The sequence below is a fragment of the Phodopus roborovskii genome, unplaced genomic scaffold (assembly GCF_943737965.1).
Source record: "Phodopus roborovskii unplaced genomic scaffold, PHOROB, whole genome shotgun sequence".
Classification (NCBI taxonomy): Eukaryota; Metazoa; Chordata; class Mammalia; order Rodentia; family Cricetidae; genus Phodopus; species Phodopus roborovskii.
The window spans coordinates 432,006-456,181 of record NW_026126605.1 but is presented as its reverse complement, the minus strand read 5'-3'; the positions used below and the strand labels follow the sequence as shown (position 1 = coordinate 456,181).

The window sequence follows — 24,176 nt, the reverse complement described above, 5'->3', positions numbered from 1 at the left end:
GAAAAATAACCTTGTTGTTGACTATATGCATCATTGGCTACTATTAATTCTTAATTTAGACTCCTTCTGATAATGTCAGAGGAATAAAATGTGGAATAATATTTATTTTAAAATCTGTAAACATTGACATTTGTTTTGCTTTCATTAGGCCGGCTTAATCCTCTCCGTAGCTTGAGTGGAATCCTGTAAAGTCATCATTGTGTGCCTCCTGATCTTTTTGCATTAGTGTTAGCTTGTCATGAGGAGATTTTTAAATGCTATGTGGCTTCTTTATCTCATATTTGAGAGCAGAGTGACAGAACTCAGAAAGGGATTCTGTTCCCTGTAGTTCCAGTTCTTAAGTTTTGTTCACTGCTAATTTGTTAGACCATCTGGCTTTTCCCTTCCTTTTGCTCTGGGACAGTTTAAATGATTTTTAAATCATAATGTTGTCACTTAATATTGTTTAATGTTGTTAATATTAGTTACCTGTAGCTAATATTAGTTAATATTAACTAATGATAGCAATATATTATTTAATAACAATATAATCCAGTAAAACTTGCTCAGTTTATTTTCTGTGTGAACAATATAAAATATTACTGACAATCTGGTTCAAAATAAGGTGATTTTTTTCAATTAAACATTCTGCCAAGTAGTTATTCTTGAAAAAAAATCATTAGAATTGCAATGATATAGCTATGAGTAATTATTTTACAGAAACGATGTCAAACTAAAAGGAAGAAATCTTTTTCAAGAAAATTAGCATTGGAGATAAAACTTGACTGGCCTTTGAGTCTGTATTTTCTCATTCCCCATTGATAGTTTTTATTTCTTTTACCTTCTTAGATAGATGTTTTATTTTATGTGTGCATGTTTTGCTCACACTTATATGTGTTTACAATATATATGAAGTGTGTGTGTGTGTGTGTGTGTGTGTGTGTGTGTGTGTGTGTGTGTGTGTGTTTCATGCCTGCCTGGTGCCTGTGGAGATCAGAAGAAGGCATCAGATCCCCTGGAGCTGGAGTTATGGATGGTTGTGTGTTATTGGTTGGGAACTGCAGAGATGCAAGAATCACTGAGCCATCTTTCTAGCCCAGTTTTTGTTTCTCATGCACAAAAAAAGTAATCTTTTTTCCAAAACTCTGAAACACATTAGAGTTAGGTAGCTTTCTCAGGTGCCTCAGAATTCTCTGGTATGTGCCCTGTTTCAAGGACTTAGGAAACAGAGACTCCTGCAGTAAAGTAGCAACAAAGGCTGAGAAGAACATTCGGGAGCACGGGCAAGAGTGGAGTGTGCACAGATGGCCACCAGCGGTGTTGAAAGCGATCCTCGGTGCACGTATTGAAGGAATTCTGTGCTGCATTTGGTGCTTTCCTCCTTGTAAATGTTTTGAAACTCTGGGTCTCTACTAAACATTCTTTCTGCCACTGAGCTCTATCCCAACCCCAAACTGTTCATTTTTCCCATATTTTGTTTGCATAAAGTAGGTCTCACTGAATTAACTACCAATATGAGGAGGTCTGTACAGAACCATTCTTAGGAGCTTCTACTTAACCAGGGGTCTCACTTCTGCTTCATCCTGTACAGCCTGAGCTCAGCCGGGATCAGGAGAGCTTAGGAAGGCACAGCCCATGGCACAGCCTATTAAGCCAGGCCCTGAAGCCATTTCCAGGTCACTGCCTCCTGCCTCCTTCTCATGCCTTGTTCACCTCCACAACCTTGTTACAATGGTAATGCTTCTTCATAAACTATTCTTAATGAGTCTATTTACCTGGCATACCAATGAGACTGCTCTATGTAATAAAATCTGCTTTTGCATGTGCCAAGAAGGCCACTGTGGCACTGTTAAAGAATTCGCCCTTTGAAGGAGGAGTTATTTTCTAGATGGCCATGGCAATTATTGTGCTAGTTTTTGTTATTTGATATTATAATTTTTTATGTTTCTGCCTTTTGAGAGAGATTCTTATGCTGTAGCCCAGGTTTGTCTTGAACACACTGTGGAGATCAGATTTTTCTGAAACTCATTGTGTAGCCCCAGCTAGCTTTGAACTCACTGAGTAGTCCCAGCTAGCCTTGAACTCACTGTGCAGCCCAAGCTGGCTTTGAATAGGTGATAATCCTCCTGCATCATTCTCCCAAGTGTTGAGATTACAGGTATAGGGGGCCACACATAGTTTTTCTCCTTTTAAGTCAGTATTATAAAACTATTGAGAGGTTTCACAAACATAGTGATCCCCAGAGAATAGGATTTATGAAGATCAAGTCTATATTTTTCATAAGATTGTCACTTTCATTTAAAATGGTCATCCAAAGAACCCAGTGCTCAATTGTAGTGTAATGTTGCTTTAGGACTTTAATTCTTAGAAAACACAGGTTCCTCCTTTGCTAAATTCTAGCTCTTAGGCAAACTGACTGGTTTGCTGCCTTTTTAGAGCTGTCTTCCAATTGCGGTAAAGGTGACGTAGCCAGGAGCAAAAGCAAAAGTTTGTCTTGCCCTGACAAGGCAGCCCCCGTGTGTGGTTGACAGCACTGCCTTGGAGATTAGAAAAAAAACAGGCCTGTGACCTGGCTGAGGTGGCCATGCCATCTGTTTATGTTTAACAGACTCACCTGTCACTAGTGGGAGCCAATGGTGAGCTTGCAGGCAGCCAAGTGGCCTTCTGCTTAGATGTCTGCTGTGGTGTAACCCTGGAGTTTTCACATCTTTACCAATAAGTCACGTCTTCCTACCTATACAGTATGAGGGTATTGTGCAGGGTCCTGTCACCCTACCAATCACTTTGCACTCTGAACTATGGTGGGAACACAGCACCTATCTCCTAGGGTATGAATGAAGATTAAATGCAGTATTTTTAAGGGAGGCTATCTTAGGACTTGCCTTGCATGTAGATCTTTGGTTGCCCTTTGTTACTTCCTAACTCATAAAAGTACTGGGGATTAGGAAAAAAGAAAGACTGTACTTTAAATTTGGAGCTGAACAAACAGAGCTATAGTTTATGATGAGGAACTTTATGATGAGGAGACTACATTTTTAATAGGTAGGGTTTCTCCTCACAACACTGGAAACTCTTTCGAGCATATATTCTTAAGTCACAGCATTTGCCTTTTATGTGTATTTTTGAAAAACGTTGCTTAAAGTATGTCTTACCACACCTTCTCCTCTCCATCCTCCTTCTCTTCCACATCCTCCCCTTCCTCCTTCTTTTCTTCATTTAAAAAGAGACAGTTGCCAAAGGAGACAGCTCTGGATGTTTCCCCGTTGCCCACAAGTGAGCCCGGTGTGTAATTCTCCCACCTCCAAGGCCCTTCTCGCTACCATCTCCAGCCTGGCTGCACTGAAGATATATTGTCTCCTCTTTAAAACTGTAGCCCAAGATGGAGCCTTGCCCTCGTTTGTGTTTGTGTGTATATATGTCCCTGACTCTTACTAACATTAAAAATAAAAAAGGAAATGAGAAAAAAAATAAAATAGTGTACTCCTAGAAAATAAAAATGCCATGGCAATAACAATACCCAGACCTTTGAATAGCACGTAGGCATCTCCTCCAGAGAAGCCATATGCAGAACCTTGTTTTGTGAAATCCAAAGCCCTCTACTTACTTCCTTGCGTTCCTTCCACCCTCAGCACTCGGTTCTGGCTTCTGCTCTGAAGGACTCTACTCTTGGGCAGGTCAGTAGCATCTGATTACAGATGTATCTCCTACAGGAATATGGCTTAGTCTTCTTCCAAGTCACAGCAAAAGCAGATCAAGGCTCACTGACAGTCAGATAGAAGGAACAGCAGAGATAAAACAGCTATCTGCCATCATTCTTCTCTCTGAATATGTTGTGGTACCTTCACCCAGAACTCAGTTCCAGCAGCTTTTATGAACCTGATTAGTATTCTGACCCAGCTTCTTCAAAATGGTTCTCTCTTGTCAGGGCTAAGATTTTCCCACCAGTGTTTCATTGTTGCAAACCATACTCTCTATACAGTGGGGGATGTTAGTTATTTGTTGAGTACTTGGTAAATATGACCTGTGAAAATGACAGCAAAATCATATTGATTGTGGTTGCAATGTTCATATTGATTGTAGCTATAATATTATCTGGGAGAAGCTTTATACACTGGAGAATTTAGTTGAAGATTCACTAACTCAGAATTTCTTACAAAATGGTAAGAAGTGGAGTTTACCTTTGCCATAGCATGTGTCTTGTAAAAGCAGTAATTCATAGTACTTTGTTAATTACATAGAGGGATCTGAAAATATGTACAGATCCTTTTTAAACGTCATCTTCAACCTTTATAACTATTGGAGGAGTATTTGGAAACAATCAGGAGATGCCGCTTTACTTTACATTGAGAAGCTAATTATTCATGAAGGCAACTTGCCCTTAATACCTTATCCCCATCCAATTAGTGCCTGTTGCCTTAAGAACCATTTAGATGCCTTTTTTTTTTCTATTAGTACAAATTAAGATGGCTTTGCTGTATGACCAATTAATGTCCTCTGTGAAAAGGTAACATTTTTTTTTTTTGGTGACATGACAGAGAAATGCTTACTTGCTTACTTGCACATGACTTTGCATTCCTCCTCTGACAACTAAAAGAAAATGAAGTCTTTCACCAAAAGCATAATCATTTTTATTTGGCTGAAATCAACACCCAAAGAGTCAAGGAGTACTGCTATTGCCCTGTGGGATTCAATTACATTTGGCCTGTGAGCCAATAGTAAGGATGACAATAATAACAACAGCAACAACATAATCCCTGTACATCTCTAATATCTGCTGCCAAGTACTTAATTTTCAATAAATCCCAATTTCTAACATGTAAGAAAGTTGAAGTAATACAGGCAGTGGGAGAACCCCTGGAAGATACAAGAATGGCTTCATTTCTAAATAGCCATCATTGAATCAACCTATGTTTTTGTCTAGATTCTGTACTCAGGGGTTCTCAGAGCCCTCAGAGGTAGCACAAACCAAACAGAATGTTGTGTTACACCAGAATCCAGGCTCAGCAAATCTTCAGATCACACTGGGGAGTATTCCCAATCTTTGTGGAGTACCACAGAGGACTGCCAGCTTGATGCTCTGGTTATTGGCCAGGAACAGGAAGCAGGGCCTCCCATTGCTGGATCCTGAAAATTAATTAAGGGAAAATCTATGGAGTTCTACTTCCTCGCTGGACCAGGAGATAGTAGCTGCCAAGATTTGCCAGTAAGACCTTGGCACCTGCAGGGAAACCCCTGAGCACACACTAGTTTCTGTAAAATCCAATGTGGATAAGTGAAATTCCTCTTTTAAGTGAGTATGAGTGGAATGGGAGACAATTACATATCCATACCCAGAGAGAGAAGGGGAGGAGAGGGAAAGAGAGTGTGAGTGAGTGCACTGCTATAGGCTGACAGTTAAGATGGAGTGTGGACTTGGCCTCCTAGGCCCGAGAGAACCCCAAGCCCAGTGGCCATTAATTCCAGAGAATTTAATAAGGAACCATACCCCCAAACCAAGTTCACTTTGAATAACAGAAACATGTTCATTGAGGATCTTTAGCCAAAATTGTCCCTGTATAATTAGCAAATGTCTTAATTCTGCAGTTGGATTTGAAGGTGGTGCTCATCCTAAAGCATATAACTCATCCTGAGAGGATAGAGAGGAAGGATCAGAGGAGATACTGCATAGCACAGAAGTGGGAGCCAGGATCCTGGCTGGATTCACTGTCTCACTAGCTCCACTAGCTCTGAAAGCTTGAGAGGTGTTTCTCCTTCCGTACCTCTGCTTCTTCATCTGAACAACATGGAAATAGCAATAATGCCTAGTCACAGGTTCTGATGAGCACTGGACTTTGAGAATATAATGAATCTGCTGAACTGTGTTCAGAAACTGGGTGCCCAATAAGTATAGTTTAGTATTTCAAATGCAACATTTTAAGAGTGGTAAGTTCACAAATGGGTCATCACACAGTGGAAATTTTGCAAAGGAATAATTTAGTGACTCAAAAGTCTTATCCAAAAACCTCAGGAGCTTGTCTACATTTCTCACAGGGAAATAAACTGAGACTTCATGTATGTGATGCAATGTGAAATTTACTAATGTTTAAAAATGAAACAAATTTATTCAACAAACATTCACCAAGAATCATAAGTTAGTAACATGGTACACAATAAGATACTGTAAGAATGCATACAATGTCTTCACCATACTTCCTGGACCTTCAGAAATGATATATACATGTAGCCAAAGAATCCACATACTTTCTGTAAAGATAGATTTATCACTCACTTCCAAGTTCCCTGGTGTTCACAAAGTCACAACATGAGTAAATTGAAAAGCTAGACACAATACTGATAACCTTCTTGGTAGTTATGCTACAAGTGACAGCCCAGGGAAGATGTTCAATATTGTTTATTATATTCATAACACTGATTTTAATCAGACATTAGAAATCAACACAGCAATATAGACCTAGGACATAAAACAAATACAAATTGTATAATCAATTTGCAAGCAGTTATCACTTTTAATAAGACATGAAAATATCAGGCATCACACTGTTTCTATTCAGTCACAATATGTCTAATTTCCATCAGACTCAGGAAATATGAGAAAACTTTAATGAGCCCATTCTTGGTTTTACTTTGGAGATAATATCTCATTGTAGACCACATTAGCCTTGAAATCATTCTGATGCCCAGGATGGCCTTGAATTCACACTATTTTTCTTGCCTTGGCCTCTCAAATTCTAAGATTATAGATGTGAGCCACTACACGGTGTCTAGAAGATTTGTGTGTATGTGCACAGGTATGTATGTGTACACATCAGTAGAAGCCAGAAGTCTACAGGATGGCTGTCACAATTGCTCACTACCTTATCTTGTAAATGGCATCTTTCATGGACCCCCATTTTTGAGGCAAACACCCTGACACTCAGAGAAGTTTCTCTGCATGAAGCTTCATGGGTCTAGTTGCCAGCATGGCCAGTGACCGAAGAGCCCTCCTCTACCCTTCCAGAGTCACCAGTCCATCAGCATTTGTGATTATTTAGCTGCTCGGTTTCCTCTGATTCTAATTGGCCAATTGTTTTGTTGATAAGTTCTGGTGTATTTCCATTCACACATTCCCTTGAAGCATCCTGACTACCTACACCACAGTGTCCACAGCTTCCTGGCAGCAGAATGTGGATACAAGACACCAGCCCTCATTCAAATGATACTTGTTGAAAGCAGAATCCTCTGCCTCAAACCTTCTATTGATGTCAGAGCCCATTAACAAATGATTGAAAATTTTAAAGTAGTTTGGTAAACCTTTCATGGGCAGAAATTATGTCTTAGTTTTCTGTTGATCCTAGTCCAAATGGTTAATGATGTGCCTGCTCTTGGATAATGGCTTCACTTTTAGGTGAGTTGTAGTCCTCTACCCCCCTCCCCCGTGGTAAACATGATAAATAATAGTAGCTATAATTGTAAATAGAGATGGTTATGTTTTACATCATGTTCACTGGTGTGGTGTAACCCTGTTCTGTGTTCAGTGAGCCTATGAGGCTGAGATTCAAGTTAGGATTAAACCAGCGCTGTGTCTGGCTCATAGAGAATTTTTAATCAATCAAAAGCATTATTATAATTGCAAAATCGGTAATTGCCACAGCCCTAAGCTCAGCTTGGCTCTTCTGAGTAGAGAAAGCTCTTTTTACCCATTCTCTCATGTATCTTCCCACTTACCTTTGCACTCACCTCTACCGGCTCCCAAGATGTTATTGTTTGAAGCTCACACTCTTCCTTCAAGTGCTATTCAAAAATGGGAACCATAGTAGTCTCTACCCAAAATAATTGTTAAATTGGGAATTTCGTGCAAGCCATTTAGAGCATATCTGGTATTAAGTACTCCATTTATTTTTGCTAATTTATTTATTTATTTACTTGTCCTGGGCCCCACTTGTGTCCTGCAATACAGTTTTGTGTCCTATTCTATGGTTCCTCCTCTCCATTGTGAGAACAGGATGTGGTTTGAGTCAGTGTGCAGATGTGTGCAAGTCTCCACGGGCTAGAAGAAGGAAAGATATGTACCATGAGTCCAATGCAAGAAGCAGCTGCCAGCCTGCTGCTCATGGTAGTAACCTGGGAGCTTTTCTGAAAGTACTCCTTTGGTATAAGAATTCCATAGGAGAAATCATGCCCTGATTACAACCCAAAGGCCTGTAGAAGTTTGCCTCATGCAATGTGCTCAAGATGATATCATGCTCATTTGCCCTTATCCCTTCCAATTTCTATATTTCACAGCTCGAAAGTCAAAGAAACTAGGGAAGTTAAAAGGCCTTCACGAGGAGCAGCCACAGCAGCCCCCGCCACCGCCTCCGCAGAGCCCAGAAGAGGGGACCACATACATCGCTCCTGCCAAGGAGCCATCTGTGAACTCTGCACTGGTCCCACAGCTCTCCTCTATCACGCGAGCACTCACGCCATCCCCTGCCATGATCCTGGAGAGCATCGAGCCCGAGATCGTGTATGCTGGCTATGACAGCTCCAAGCCAGACACGGCAGAGAACCTGCTCTCCACACTGAACCGCCTAGCAGGCAAACAAATGATCCAAGTCGTGAAGTGGGCCAAGGTACTTCCAGGTAGGACTGCATGCTGCTCATGCTCGGTACTAGGGGCCCCGGTGTCTGCTTTGAGCAGCACCCATCAATGCTGTTTGCAAAAGAAAGGGATTATTTTGTCCCCAAGTATTAAAGAGATAAAATACATTGTTACTGAGATCACACCTCTGGGCAGCACAGTACCCCAGTTCATCTAAGCTCAAGTCCAAGGAACTTAAAGCTGACACTCGCCTTGTGAACCACCCTGATCAACTCTTCCTGGTTTTTTAAAAAAGAATCAATCCTGCCTGAGACTCAAGAGATGGTTGGTGACATGCCTGCACATACACCTGAGTTTATATCCTCAGATAAACTATATATATATATATAAAATCCCTGTCTTTTATTACCTATAATCCTAGCACCAGAGAGACACAGACGATCTCTGGAGCTTTCAGGCCAGTGATCCTAGCTCCAGATTCAAGGCAAGACCCTGCCTTAAAAGATAAGGCAGACAATGATAGATAAACCAATGCCTCATAGACCTCTGGCCTCTCCATATGGTGCCCACATGGCTGCTGCACACGAGCCTGTACATGCTCATGAATATACATGACATACACCAAACACACACAAGACCCCTCTGTGCCCTCAGCACCCACAAAGCATTCTTGATTTCTACCTTGTGTTCATTTTCTACCAAGCAGGATAGACCCTCTTAGCCTACAGAGGCCACAAGGTGAGATGCTTTCACATTGCCCTGGTCCAAGAATTAATTACCTGTGGTCAACCTGCAGCCTGTAGAAAAAAAAAAAAAGTTGGGGGAGAAGGGGCTTCAGCCCCAAAATTAGCATGACACAGCTGGAAGTAGGAATGAGAAGCATAGGGCCGGGAGGGGGGAAAGGGGAAAGCTAGAGCAAGAATTGGCTGCTACAGAGTACTGTCAACAGGTTGCATTCCAGGTGTTGGAGAACAAGGTGCCCCAAAGTCAAAAGACTAAAATTTTTCTGTTCTTGCAGATGGTGACAGCTGAACTCCCCTTTAAGCTGGCACAGTTGCTTGTGTTGGAATGAAGCGAGTTATGCATGTGTATACAGATTGTACCAGTTGTGTTGGTTATCAGAGCAGAACCTCACTGGATGCTCCTGTGTGATCTGTCCCAGCCGTGCTCCATAGCCATTCCCACCCCAAGCATTTAGTGTGAATTTAAATTGAACTGTAGTGTTTGGAGCTGAGCACGTGCCCCCAATAGATGTCTGTGGAATTGAATTGATCTGAGTGTGTTAGGGAAAGGTAGTTAGGTGGAATTCTTCCTGGAATGTACTCACATGCTAAGTGTCTTTCTGTGATTAATTGTTCTGTTCTCTAGGATTTAAAAACTTGCCTCTTGAGGACCAAATTACCCTCATCCAGTATTCTTGGATGTGTCTATCATCGTTTGCCTTGAGTTGGAGATCGTACAAACATACGAACAGCCAATTTCTCTATTTTGCACCAGACCTAGTCTTTAATGAGTAAGTACCTATTAATTAGCCCTCATAAAACAAACTGCAGAATTATTTGTTATGCTGTTATTTAAAATAAGCTCTAAGCCAGATGTACAAGTGTGAAAGAAATCTATGAAACAGGCATTTTTAAGAGTTGTTTTCTTTTTACTTTGAATTTTGAAAACATACAAATCAGTCTTTGCAATGGTATAACACATACACATCTAAGTATCAGTAAGTCAGTATATGTAACACCTTTACTTCATGTATGCAGGAATTGTACCAAAAGAAGAGAACCCAGTTGGCACTGAGAACTCACCTGGTACTGTGCCATGATTATTAGAAAGCAGTCTCTTTGTATCTGCTCCAGCTCAGAAGAAGCTCATTTCTAGGAAATGGGACTATTTAAGTGCCAGTTAGTACGAGCATCATAGAATGGCTCTTTTGTTAACTGTACACAGCTGCTCAATGTGTTTTCATGACAATCATAATTACCCCTCCTTTCACTCATAAAAGAAGCAAAACCTTATTCTGCAGTGAAGCATTTTTTTTTCATTTCATGATGCATTTTAAAAGACTGAACAAATTTTGTAATTTTTTTCCTCTTTGGCTATGAGTGCCTTCCTACTATAAGTTGATATTTTGTTAGTGTTTGCATTTCACATTAGTACATTTATTAGATGCTTTTATTCAGCAATGCCTCTTTATGATCATTGGGTCAAAATATTTAAATGGAGCACTGAAATTATGACAGTGACCATAGCCATCCTCTGACAGAAGTCTCTCTCTAAAGACACAAATATAGAGACTTCTAGAATGAGATATCAGGTGACAGATGGATGATGGTAAAGGGAAGAAACATCATGCCAAGATACCATAACACCCCTGTAGTTACCTGCTGAGGCATATCAGCTCACCTTGGTGTTGTTGGCCACCACAGTGGTTTACACCAAAGAAAGTGTAAGAACATCATGGGTTCTTGAGAAAACTCCACTCTGGCAAGCAATCAGAATGATCCTAGCATAAATTTACATCAAAATTAAAGCCAATGAACTGGCCTGCCCATTTTAAATGTACTTGCTTTCCTCAATACTCAGCTGTTAAATATATTGTTAAAGAGTAAGCCCTTTCTTAAAACACACTAATGATGGTCCTGTGATGGGAGGTGTGGGTAAGACAGAATCCCCAGTGCCATCAGAAGTTCTGCATTTGATTTTGTTTTGAACAGAAGATTGCCATGACCTGTGTAATCCTCCTATGTATGTGTACCCAGTTTTCATATTGTAAGCTTTGCCATTTAAGTTAGTGCTTTGACATGTATGCTATTTTATAGCCATCACTGAACTCTACTTCTAGCACTTTTTCATCATCCCATGCTGACACTCCAAATATTTTGAGTGATAAGTCTTAATTGACCCCCCTCTGATTCTATGGACCTATAGTCTATGAGCCTACCTGTATTCTAGACATCATGTAGGAATGGAGGCATACAATATTTGTCCACTTCTGTCTGGCTTATTTTTACTTAACATGATATTGTCCATGTTTACCCACAATGAGGCTTGTCTTCACCTCCTATTTCTTCTTAACAGTATTCCCTCATTATTTATGTATTATCTACCTGTGGTTTTGCCTGTTGGTGGTTACATCTAGTTTTAATCTCACATGAACACACACAGTATATTAGCCATCATCCAGAACATATGCAGGATGAAGAATAAATAAGTCACTAAAGAGTGCACATTGCAGTAGAGATGGAAAAAGACTGTGCTCTGCCTTTTTGTTTCAGCTCTGAGACTGTATGCCAGCTTCCTTTATGCTTTCTATTTTTTGCTACATTCTGTGCAGCTTTATGCTTTTCTTGGTGATGTCCCTGCTTAACATGGCCAGAATGCAGAGCTAGGGTGCAGCCTGGTGCCACTGAGCTCAGCAAGGCTGGAATGGTGCCATGTATGGAAGAAAAACATCATACAGTTATGAGCTGCATTGCTCTTGTCGTGAGCTGTGTGTTAGTGATTCAGCAGTGTGTATTAAATAAGCTGTCTGAATAGAAATGCACACAGAACAAGACTGTATAGAGAAGACCTGAGAAAAAGTACTCCCAGAGGCATACTGGGGCTTGGCCCTCACTTACCCCTTGGGGAAATGGCTCCGTATTCACTGCCTTGCTTTGCCATGCCTTCATAGAACACAGCTGTGGAAAATATGGAAAACTGAATGTCTCCATGTAGCCGATTGTCACCTTTGAGTACAGTGCTGATGCAACTATGGGCATGTGTATACAAATGCCCCTCAGGATGTCTGTAGTGACATCAGGTACTTTACTGAGGCTGTGATCATCACTCCTTAACAAAAACAACCTAGGAAAGACAGTTTATTCTGGCTTACAGCTCCAGAGGGACAGAGTCCTTCTTGTCAGCAAAGGCATGGTGGCAGAAAAGAGTGGGCTGACATACAGACAAAGGAGAAAAGATCAGGAGGTGAGGTAAGGCGTCAAGTCCCTCCTCTACTGACATACTTCCTCTAGCAAGGCCTCACCTTCTAATGGTTTCATAATCTCGCCCTAAATAGTGACACCAACTGGGGATCAAATAGGAAAATACATGAGCTTCTGGGGGACATGTCTTGCTCAAATCTCTAAAATTTCTGTTCTTGTTTTCAATTCCTAAGAACATATACCTCAGAGTAGACTCTGGACACATGCTAACACTGCATTGGTCTTTTTGAGGAATTCTCAAACTGTACACACAGAAGTTGTGACATTCTACCAGCTGAAAACAGGTTTCAATTTCTCCATGTTCATGCCAATACTTTTTCTTTTGAGTATTCATCCTACTAACGATTATTCATTATAATTGGGCTTTGCATTTCTCTTGCAACTGATGGTGTTGAGCTGTCTTGACTGGCCTTTGATGTATTTTCTTTGGAGAAATGTCAGGTCAAGGCTTTTTTCTCATTTTACTTTACATTGATTGTCATGTGACTCTTTGCTTATGGTTCTTTATCTACTCTGGATGTAAAATCTTTATATGGTGATTTGTAATTATTTACTCCCATCTGCTAGTATTTTCCCCACTTTTTGAAAGGAGAAAGTGCTTTTTATTATTTTTGAGCTAGAGCTCATATATTTCAGGCTAGCCCTAAACTTACTGTGAGCCTAGGATGACCTTGAATTCATGAACTTACTACCTCTACATCCTGAGTGCTAGGGTAGTAGACACACCACCAGTTTATGCAGGATTGGACACTGGGTTTAGGACTTCATGCACACTAGGTAAGCACTCTACACTGGACCACATGCCCAGCCCTCAACAGTGTTTATGAATCACAGATATTGTCCTTTGTTTCCATTTGTGTCGTTTGGTCCTGATACAAAGTATTAATTTAAAAATGTATGCAACATTGGAAAATAAAAATGTTCAACAAAGAACCCAGAAAGAACCTCTTTGAACATATGAAAGTCATGGGGAAACACCTTATTTTGAAAGTTTAGCTAGTCCCTTTTGTTACCTTCAGACTCTGACCAGTATTTATTTTTGTTTTTGTTTTTCAGTCTAGTACCTAGCCTTGAGCCTGAGACATAGTAGCTGCTCTGTAAATATTTCTTGGATAGATTAATTATTGAACAAATTAACTAACCAGTCTAATAATTGGCCTGGAGGGGTTTTTCAGAATTCATATTCCTCGTTACAAGAATAAAGGTTGTGGTAGAGAAGTGTGATATGAATGTGGTATATCTGCAAACAGGGGCATTGCCGTATTTACAAAAATAACAAAACTTGGTAGGTGTGTGCCTGTGCTAGCCTTTGAAATGAGTCTCAGGTTGTCTGATGATCTTATCCTTCAGCTGCACATTAGCAATATTGAGCTGGAGGAGAGGCAGGAAATGGGGAATAATAAAGGAAACATTCTTTCCATTTTTTTCATTAAACACTGAAGTGAAAATATGAGTTAATACTTTAGCACAGAACTTTTCTTATTATAAACTCAAAACTTTTCAGATATGTATTAAATGATTAATTATTCAATTCTACCTTGAAACAATACAGTACATATTGCCTCAGATCACTGCAACTATTTAAATTTCTTATCAGTTCAACACACATATTAAAACTTCCACTTAAGCTTGTAATGAAAGTTTTACTTTTTATTTTTTTCTTCCTTTTTTCTTTTTTGCCCTGAAATTAAGATTCCATGTTTCAGTCAATATCTTTAAAGCCTTGACCAGTATTTAAAAATGAGAAGTCTGCTGGAGGCATATGTAATCGTTCTCAAAAGATAATACCTGTCATCTAAGCCTTGTGTCATTGTGGTCCTAAGACTGTTGTTGGAGAGAGCAAGGAAGTGGTTGGTCTCAGTACCACCTTCCCAGACTCTTCTAGTAGCTCTGAGTAGATTTCTGGGAAAGAAAGGTCATTCCAATTGATGTGGCAGAGTGAAGTCAACCCACATCTTCCTAGTTATGTTGGCTACGGCATTGTGCACCATTAGAACCAATAGCTCAACCATCAGTCATTTCATAGCACCTTGAACCCTTTCTTGGTCCTGGCTGCTAGTCACCACACTGACACTTTCCACTTGTCCTCAGTGATGGATTTCGCCAGCCACCCTCCCAACAAACAGCACCCATGGGACCCCCTTGCACTCAACATTCTGGAACTTCAAGAGGCCTGGCTGAGAGTGTCTGTATCTCCAGAGTGTTTCTGTTCATAGGCTGTAGTCAGGGCATCCTCTGGGACACCTGGGGTAGCTGGAGTGAGGGCATCCTTGGGAAAAACCTGGGAGTGAGGGCATCCTTGGGGGTGCTTCAAGGATGCCTATGGTGGCTGGGGTGAGGTCATCCTCAGGGACACCTGGGGTAGCTGGAGTGAGGGCATCCTCAGGGACACATGAGATAGCTGGCATAGATGGAATGCCTCAGGGATGCATAGGGTAGCTGGAGTAAGGGCATCTTCAGGGATACTTGTGGTAGCTGAACATCACTCCAAATGACAGAGATCACAGGCCACTGGAGGAACTGTGTGTCAACCCAGTAACAAGATGACTGTGCTGACAAGAGGAGACTGGAGATGGTGAATCTGGGCCAGCTTCCTCAGTACTAGCTCCCTGGAAGTTTTCTCCTCTGTCCCAAGCCCTTTCTCCTTTCTAATTAGGATTTCTCATGGTCTCCAGGATATAACTTTTCCTACTCCCTTCATGCTTATTTTTGTTCACAGCTGTCTTACATGCACACACATGCACATGTGTGCATGTGCACGTGCACACACACTCACACACTCACACACACACACACACACCTGCACTAATACATGAGTGCATCTTAGTGAAAAGCTAGCATTTGCTGAAGCCCTCTCTTATTCTTTGTTTCTAACTCCTGGGCAGGACAAAGAGCCTACCCCTTCTCTTTTTATAGCTGAGAAAAGCTCAGCTACACAGCAGCTGGAGAGCCAGGGTCCACTCCAGTGGCCCTGCTTATTGTGAACAGTGATGTCCTCCCTCAGGTGGCACACGGTGGCTCTCCCAGTGTCTGCTGTCCACTAATCCTTTTCAGTCTTGCCTGCCTCTCATGGAGAGTTGGGTTTGAGACTTCTAAGAAAAAACAGTGTCATAAGTAAAAAGTGGTCCCTCGATGTCTGCAGAGAACAGACTTTGCCCCCTTCTAAATGGAGTTAATCTTTGCCACAAAAGTAGACTACAGTGGGGTTGTACTGGAAGGCAGAGACTAAAGGAAGGAGTCCTCCAGGTATGCCTCTTAGTTACTTTCTCCATTAAGCAACTTCAGGTTAAAAGCAATCATTTGGCCTTGTAGTTTCCAAGAGACAAAGTCCATCATGGTGGCTAAATATGTGACAGATCAGGAGGCTGGCTGGTTACACTGCATCCATTCTGGTTACACTGCATCCATTCTGGTTACACTGTATCCATTGCTAGTTACACTGCATCCATTGCTGGTTACACTGCATCCATTCTGGTTACACTGCATCCATTGCTGGTTACACTGCATCCATTCTGGTTACACTGCATCCATTGCTGGTTACACTGCATCCATTCTGGTTACACTGAATCCATTGCTGGTTACACTGAATCCATTCTTGTTACACTGAATCCATTGCTGGTTACACTGCATCCATTCTGGTTACACTGAATCTATTGCTGGTTACACTGCATCCATTGCTGGCTACACTGAATCCATTGCTGGTTACACTGCATCCATCCTGGTTACACTGCATCCATTCTGGTTATACTGCATCCATTGCTAGTGAAAATAATTGTGTGTTAACTGTCCTGGGAGCCAAGAGAGTGGCCATGATGTAAGGAACATGGCTGCACCGCATGATGCCTGTGTACAGGGAGCTGCTTTCCACTATGAATAAAAGTTCATACATTATCCACAAAGCACTGGGCCTTGAATATTAGCATATCGTTTTTTTTTTTTTTTTTTTTTTTTAGTTAGCATGCTCAGAGGGCTTTGTTCTCTTCCACTGAAAGCACTCTTCCATATAAATAAAATCACTTAGGTTTCTTCACTGAAAATATCACAGGCAAAAATTTTCTCTGCAGCAATTCAGTTGCAGGATTGGGTCAGATGGCAAGGGACAAGTCGGTGGTTTGGGGGCCTTTTGCTGAAATGGAGTGCAGTGTCTGATCTCTTCAGTTCAATGTCATGTACTCCTGTGTCTATGAACAGTAGATTAATAATGAAATAGGAATCTGTGCTGTTCAGTTCCCACCTTGACTTGTATTGCATAATGTTCAGGAATGGTGGACCCCCTGGGAGCAGCTGGCACCTGTACAGTTAAGTTCAGACTTCATTTTCCTGTGCTGCCTGAGAAAGCCAGTCTGCCTGCTGTACTCAGAAGAGGCTGTTAGGGTTGAGGCATCCTGTGGTACTTCAGTGTCTTGAAAGAGAAAGACCATTGCTAAAAAGCTCAGCATTTCACCCCAACTACTTTAGAGACTGAGGCAGGGGGATCACAAGTTTCAGACCAGCCTAGGCTACGTAGCAAGATCAAAGCCAGCCTGAACAACTTATGAGACTCTGTCTTGAACTAATAATTGCAGAAGGCTCAGGACAGAGCACTTGCCTAGCATTCAAAGTTCTGATTCATTTCCTTCTGCTATAACATTAATTCATTTTTAACATTTAGTTTATTAACCAAAGAGAACTCCAGGTTTCTCCTACATAAGTGACAGAATACAAGGAGCAAAGATGATGGTCTTGATGGCACTGCCAAACCTTGATAGAGGGGAGCAAATATGATTGTGACTAATGCACAAATCATGCCCTGAACTCCTATCTTTAAGGAAGTCTAGAATGGAAAAGTGGTCACATGATTATCCCTTTTCCTTGCATCTTGCAGGAGAGGTGAATCTGGTTGTCTGTCATCTCCATCATCCACCCATAAACCCCAACTCAGTTTATGGGGGTTATGGAGGTCTCTGAAGAAATTGTTTCCTTGAGTTCTAACATTTGATTCTTTCTTGAAAGAAACAAAGGAAGGACCAGCAAGATGGTTCAGCATATAGAGAAGCTTGCACTTCAGCCTGAAAACTTGAGTTTGATCTTCAGAATCCATGAGGTTGGGGGAGAAAACCCACTTAGGAAAATTGTCCTCTAACAGCACACAGTCTGCAAAATGGCTGCATTCACACATGTATGCATAATAATTAAAGTCAGTATATAATGAGGGAAACAAATGAAAAGGGTGCTGTACATGGCAAGTGCTTAAGCTCAGGTGACTACACATCCAGATGTGGCTGCCTTGCTGAGCAGAAGCATCTCAGTGGTCCCTCTGCCCTGCACACAGGATGTCAGCATCTGATAGAGTCAGATAATTAGCAGTTGATAAACTCCCTCCTCTCTTCTTGCTAAGTTGTGACATCTCTCACCCATTGTGGACCATAGAGAGCAAAGTCATCATGAAGCAATGTGAGGGCACTAGAGGGCCTCAAGGCACCATTGTATTTAGTTCTCCCAACTCTGTGATGGCAATGTTTGCTCTTGCTCTTCTTTTAATGGTGATAAGACAAAGGTCCAGGCTTGGGACCCTCAGTTTACAACCAACATCTTTAGCTAAGTCAAGACTGCTCCCACTGGGCAATGGTGTAAAAGTTTGAGACAACATGCTGGTTTCTGATACTTTATAATGTGGATGTCTCACTGACCAATCATATGTCATCTCTCATAAGTTACCTTTCCAAACAAGTAGAAATGCAGTAGAAATAGCACCATTGAATCTTATTAGAATAACTGACTTTAGTCCCATATTAGATCAGCTGTGTTTCCCGCCACAGCAGTAATTAAGAGCTCAGCCTTAAAGACCCAGTCTCTAACTTTCTTAGGAACAACTTTGATGTTGTCAAGTGAGTGACTTTATTTTGCTAAGCTTTCATTTCTCATCTACTGTGTCAGGAAATTAGCCATCAATAGTTTACAAACAGCTGGGCCCCTTTATACTCTCAAAACTACTGAGGAGCACAAAGACCTTCTCTTCATACCAATTATATCATATCAATTATATTTATTGATAATTACCCAAAGAGAAAAATTTTGGAACTATTGATCTATCAATTTATTTTAAAATAACAACAGGGATATGGGTATAACACATCAGTAGTATGCACAAGGCCCCGGGTTCAATCCCCAACCCCACACAAATAGAATAAAGATTAACAACACATTGAATTATTATAAACAATATCACATAACCATTTTATAAAAATAAGCATCCTTCCCCAAAATATTAGAAGAGAGACACTGATTTTTAACTGTTATGAAAAAGCTCGAAGGGACCTTGGCAGATTCCATGGCAAGCAGGGGTGACAGAGGCGGAGGGACAAACATACTGCAAGCAGAGCTTAAGTGAGGAGTTGTATTAGAAAGGGAGGGGGGAGAAAAGAGGTAAAGAGACACAGAGACAGAGAGGGGACAGAAAATAAGAGGGAGACAGGAAAACTCCTTTCTGCCCCAGGGAAACAGCAGGAAAGAGAAAGGGAAAGAGAGAAAGAGTATAAGTGGGCAAGATCTTTCTTTTAAAGGGGTCCTTTGCACCTGGGCTGACCAGGGTACTGCCTGAGTGCATTCTTCCAGGTGACAGGGGCTGGCTAGCATAATGCCTGAATCCTTCCATTAAGTCCTTCCTTTCATCTGGCTAATACGGAAAATAGTTGATATAAGTGTGTTACACACATCTTAGGTCTGCTATGACTGGCTGTTTGGGGTTGAAGCATATCATTTAAAATGACAACATAAATGAATATCCTACTTGCTTCCCTGGATATGAAATTAAATCTCTTTATCACTTCACTAAAATGTGGGAACACAGCTGGGGAGGTGACTCAGTGGGTAAAGTGCTTGTTGTGTGAGCATAAGTTGGTACCCAGAGCCCACATAAAGCTGTGTTCAGTAGTGCACACCTGTAACCCAACATTCGTACAACTGGATGGGACATGGACACAGTACAAACCCCTAGTCTGGTGCATGCAGCCAGTAAACAAGAAGACCTGTCTCAAAACTGGGCAGAAGGCAAGAACCAACACCAGAGGTTTTCCTCTGACCCCTTGCACATACACTGTGTTACACACGTATGTACCCACACACTGAATACACATATGCTCTCATATGTGTACAAAAAGGAATTCAAGAACATATGAGCAGTAACTAGCAACTTCCCAGTCAGTATTAAACAGATGTATCCACAACATGCAAAGCCCCATAGTGACTATGGCAAAAAATACAAAAGAGAAGGTAATACAGCCTGCCCCTGCTCCTGCCCCTGCCCCCCTCCAGTGTTCTGCAGTGTGGCTGATGAGTTCCTGCACACATGATTCATGCGTACATGAGTAGAGCACTAGCATGATGAAGCTGAGTGACCAGTGACAAAAATTTTATAGATCGGTGTTCCAGGCATGAAAAAGAAGTATGTTCATTGTTTGTCTCAGTCTATTTGTGCTACTATAACAAAATGCCAAAGTCTAAGTAAGTTATGAGCAACACAGATGTGTTTCCCACAGTTCTGGAGGTTGGGAAATTCAGGATCAAGCAGCCAGCAGATTTGACATCTGGTGAAGGGGCTTCACTCTGTGATTGCTTCCAAACTGTGTCTGGTTGCTTCCAAATGGCACTCTGTGGTTGCTTCTAGATGTCACTCCTACAGGAAAATGGATGCTGTGTCCCACAAAGATGGAGAAGTCCAAACTTGCCCCTGTCAACTTGCTAAAGGCCTTATAGTGGCTTGAATGTGAAATATCCCACATGGGCTTAATGTATTTGAACACGTAGTTGCAGCTAGGGGACCTTAAGTTGGGTCCTAATTGGAGGAAGTACATGGCCTCATTTCATTTCTTCTCTCTGCTTCTGTGTGTCTCCTTGGAGCTCTCATACTATACTCCTGCCACCATGCTTTCCCTGATAGCATGCTCTATATTCATTTTTACATTGCAATTCAGAATCAACCCTTTCTACCATAGGTCATCTCTTGTCAGGTATTCGATCAGAAAATGCAATGAAAAAAGTAGCTAACGTGACCCTAATCCATGTTTGAACCTGTGAAAAGACCTGCCTCCAAACACCAGCCCACTGTGCTGGCAAGGAACTTGAAAACCTGAAGGTGGTGGCACATCGCAGGCAGAGGGGTTCCAATCCTTTTTCCTTGTCTCAGGAAGGGTCCTTGCCATCTGATGCACACCCAGTTCTTTGTATGGAACATCACAATGAAGAAGAGACCCCTCTTTCTATCCAGGCAACCCTATATACTGCTGACCCGAGACCTGCCTGAGACACACAGGGAACGATCACATTAGGAGTTCTGGTCTTAATGCATTGCCTTTAGATAATGAGCACAAAGCCTCAACAAATCACTTGTCATTAAAGAGTGAGGGCATGTCCCTTGGTTTTGATGAGGAGCTCACAGACTTTCAGAGTAAGGGGAAAGGTTAGAGAATGATAGCTGCATATTTCCTGCCATCTTCACTAGTGCTTTTACATAAACAGATGAACCAAATAAATCTGTAGGCTATGCCCTGATAAGCTCTGTATGGCATCATGCAATATGCATGTCTTATGGGAAATGGATGTCATGTGTGGTGTCGTGGCTGGGTGGTGGCAATACTCCTTTCACCCAGTAATGAATGATGCAGTTGTTCATAATGTCCTGAACAAAATCTACTCTGTGACAGATGTTCGGAATCAATAATAAGAGAGGGCATGTGACCAGTGTCTAATAAATTGAATTGAACATCCTTTTTTTTCTACTCAAGCAGACAATGCACCAACTTCTATAGAATAATTGGAACAAAAGATGGTTCCTTCATCCAGAATTATGGAACACCAGAAACGATGCCTAGTGTGGGAACCCATCTTTGTGGGCTTTAGTCAGATCCAGCCGACTTGCCTGGTTCATACCTGAGAGAGGGAGTGTGGATTAAGAAAGGTCAGGTAAAGATGCTGGTAAAGAGACAGAGACACAGAATAGAGTCAGGAGGGCAATCCAGTGAATACTGAATGCCCCAAGTTTATTCTTCAATATTCTTAAGTACCCTGACCCAAAGGGGGACATTGTAGAAGACTTCTATTATCACCTAAAAGGACTTTCTTCCCTTAATCCTGTTGTCTGTTATCTGGCCTTGAGGGTCAAGCGTAAACACACCTGAGCACAAGTCTGTTGTTATTTAGATAAGACATCCACTACCAAGACCAAAACATCCTACAGTAGCTGAGACTTAGACCTTTAGGTCTTTTGACTTTATTAGGATGGTTTTGAACTCTCCAACCTTGAGTAAAGATAAAGTGGAGCCATGTTTATGGGTCCCAACAACCAGACCCAGTTTGATTACCAGATGTAATAGTGTCACTGTAAACAAAGCTTGGGCTCTTGACATATTTTCCTCTCATCTAGTAAGACTTTCCCCAGTAAAGGAAATCTGTGATCCTGTAATGTGAGCGCAGCCCCTATCCTACTTTCCCATCCCTACATAGACACATATCACTCACCTCAGCAAGGCCTCAGGGCACTGTCACCTATGAAGACAGGTGCACTACAGAGGAGACATCTTCACAGCCCTGGGCCCCAGCTGCTAGGATAATGTGGTCTTCGCTTCAGGAATGCTGGTGGGTACATGAACACTGATCCCACCAGGAGTGGTGGGTACAGATCTATATTGTACTGAGGGAAAATTGTTTTGTCATCTAAGTAGTCTAGTAACATCCATAAACTAGCAATTGACTTTGTTCACATTCTGCAGTTACAGTATGGTTTGGAAAAACTCCCTGCCTTGTATGCTGCCCTTTTACAAAGAAGTAACCAGAGCCACACATTGAATTGAATGCCATCTTTATGTCTGTATATGTCTGTATGAAGGAAGAATGGTCACTGCATTTTCTTATGTCTACAGCCTACAATTGAGAGAGACATGGAATTAAAAAATGGACTTCCCTTAGTCAGGACATTAAATCTACTTTCATATCCAAATGGAGATCAGTAAAGGCTCTCCATGGATACCAGATCTATAGTTGTAAAATGACACACACACCCCTTACCCTTCAGACCTCCTTTTGGATACTTTCTAAAACAATGGGAATGGTACCAAAGTGATTGTTCTACCACATTGCCCAACAAGAAAAAAGGCTATACATGTTCATCTCAGATGCAGGAGTTCTCTGATATTTTTGATGCACCTTTGGTTGGATTTCGAGTACTGAACCATGTATATGGCAGCCCAATACATAGCAATTTGAGGTAACAATTCTTAACCCAGTGAGCATTTATGGAGCTCTCCTGGGATACAGAACACTCTGTTCTGTTTTAGAAGTGCAGCTATGGGGCTATCCTGCTGCAGTTCAAACCACTTAACCCTTCCAAGAAGTGTCTTACAATAAGTAAATCGCTGTAGTCAAGTGAATAATTAGAGTGAGGATGTGTGAATATGTCCCCTCCAAGGCAGAAATCTAACATCCATTTGTGGTGGAATCCCTGCTGCCTGTAGGCACAGTGCTGGTGTGTTCCTGTGCTGAAGGTGTCCATGATGACCTGGGATTCCCTTTAACCCTCTGCCATTGCCATTCCTCATTTCAGTGTACTGTGATCTCAGTCACTAATCTCAGGGACAAGTGTACCTCCATGACATAAAAAGTCACCCTGGAAAGTTGCTTAGAAATCACTTTTTCAAGTCAGTTATAGTGTTATGGCCTGGAGGAACGATAGCACAAAGCCTGTGTGATATCATTCATAGTTACTCCTAGTTAATTCTGCAAAACCTGTATTTTTGCAGGTGACTCTGGCTGCATGCTTTCTTTCTTGTACCCTAAACGTCCTGGTACCAGAAAGAAATCGCCCATTAGACTAAGTATGTGCTGGTACAAGTGTACATATCCATACAGATATATGTTACATGAATGCCTATGAAGGCCATATGTGTACATATCTGTGCAGATATATGTTACTTGAATGCCTGGGAAGGCCACATGTGCACATATCTTTGCAGATGTGTATTGTATGCATGTCTGTGAAGACCAGAGGAAAATTCCAGGTGCCATCTTCCTTAAGAACTGTGCACCTTGTTTTTCTAGGGCTTTCCAATATGCCTCGGCTGTCTGGCCAGCAAGCCCCAAGAACCTGCCTGCCTTTGCCTTCCCAGCACTGAGATTATACACATATGCCACCAGACCTGGTGTTTTGTTTTTATTGTTTTAATTTTTTACATGTTGTCTGGAGGGTTCACACTCAGGTCCTCATGTGTATGTGGCAATACTGTACCAACTGAGCGACTGTCCAATTCCTCTATAGTAAGCATTTATAAAGCCATGTTATGAGTGAATGTTTTAAAATGCCATATGTAATACTTTTTGTTTTGTGTTATGTTTTATCTTTTTACTGACTCTTTGTGGATTTCACATCATGCACCCTGATACCATTTATCTTCTCATACCTTTGTTTTGTATCCATCTTCTGCCCCTGTAGCCTCCCCCAATAAAAATAAATAAATACAATTTAAAAGAAAAGCAAACAAAAAACTGTGGTGTGACACAGTGCATCGTGCAGTGTACCCTTTAGTCTGTACATCTTTACTTGTAAGTGTTCATTTCAGAGTCGTTGGTCTGGTTCGGGGCCTCTGGCTTCTGCTACACTGTCAATACTAGGCTCTCACTGGGGC

General features: G+C 41.5%; 1 protein-coding gene across 4 annotated transcripts in view; it reads left to right on the top strand.

The window, feature by feature from the left end:
• The window catches only part of Nr3c2 (nuclear receptor subfamily 3 group C member 2), a 332,687-nt gene that overhangs the window by 259,102 nt on the left and 49,409 nt on the right, over positions 1-24,176 (top strand). For all 4 annotated transcript variants that reach the window (XM_051205915.1, XM_051205914.1, XM_051205913.1 and 1 more), the window contains exons 5-6: positions 8,242-8,580; positions 9,908-10,052. In XM_051205915.1, coding sequence (XP_051061872.1) covers positions 8,242-8,580; positions 9,908-10,052 — 484 coding nt within the window. The remainder of the gene's footprint in view (positions 1-8,241; positions 8,581-9,907; positions 10,053-24,176) is intronic.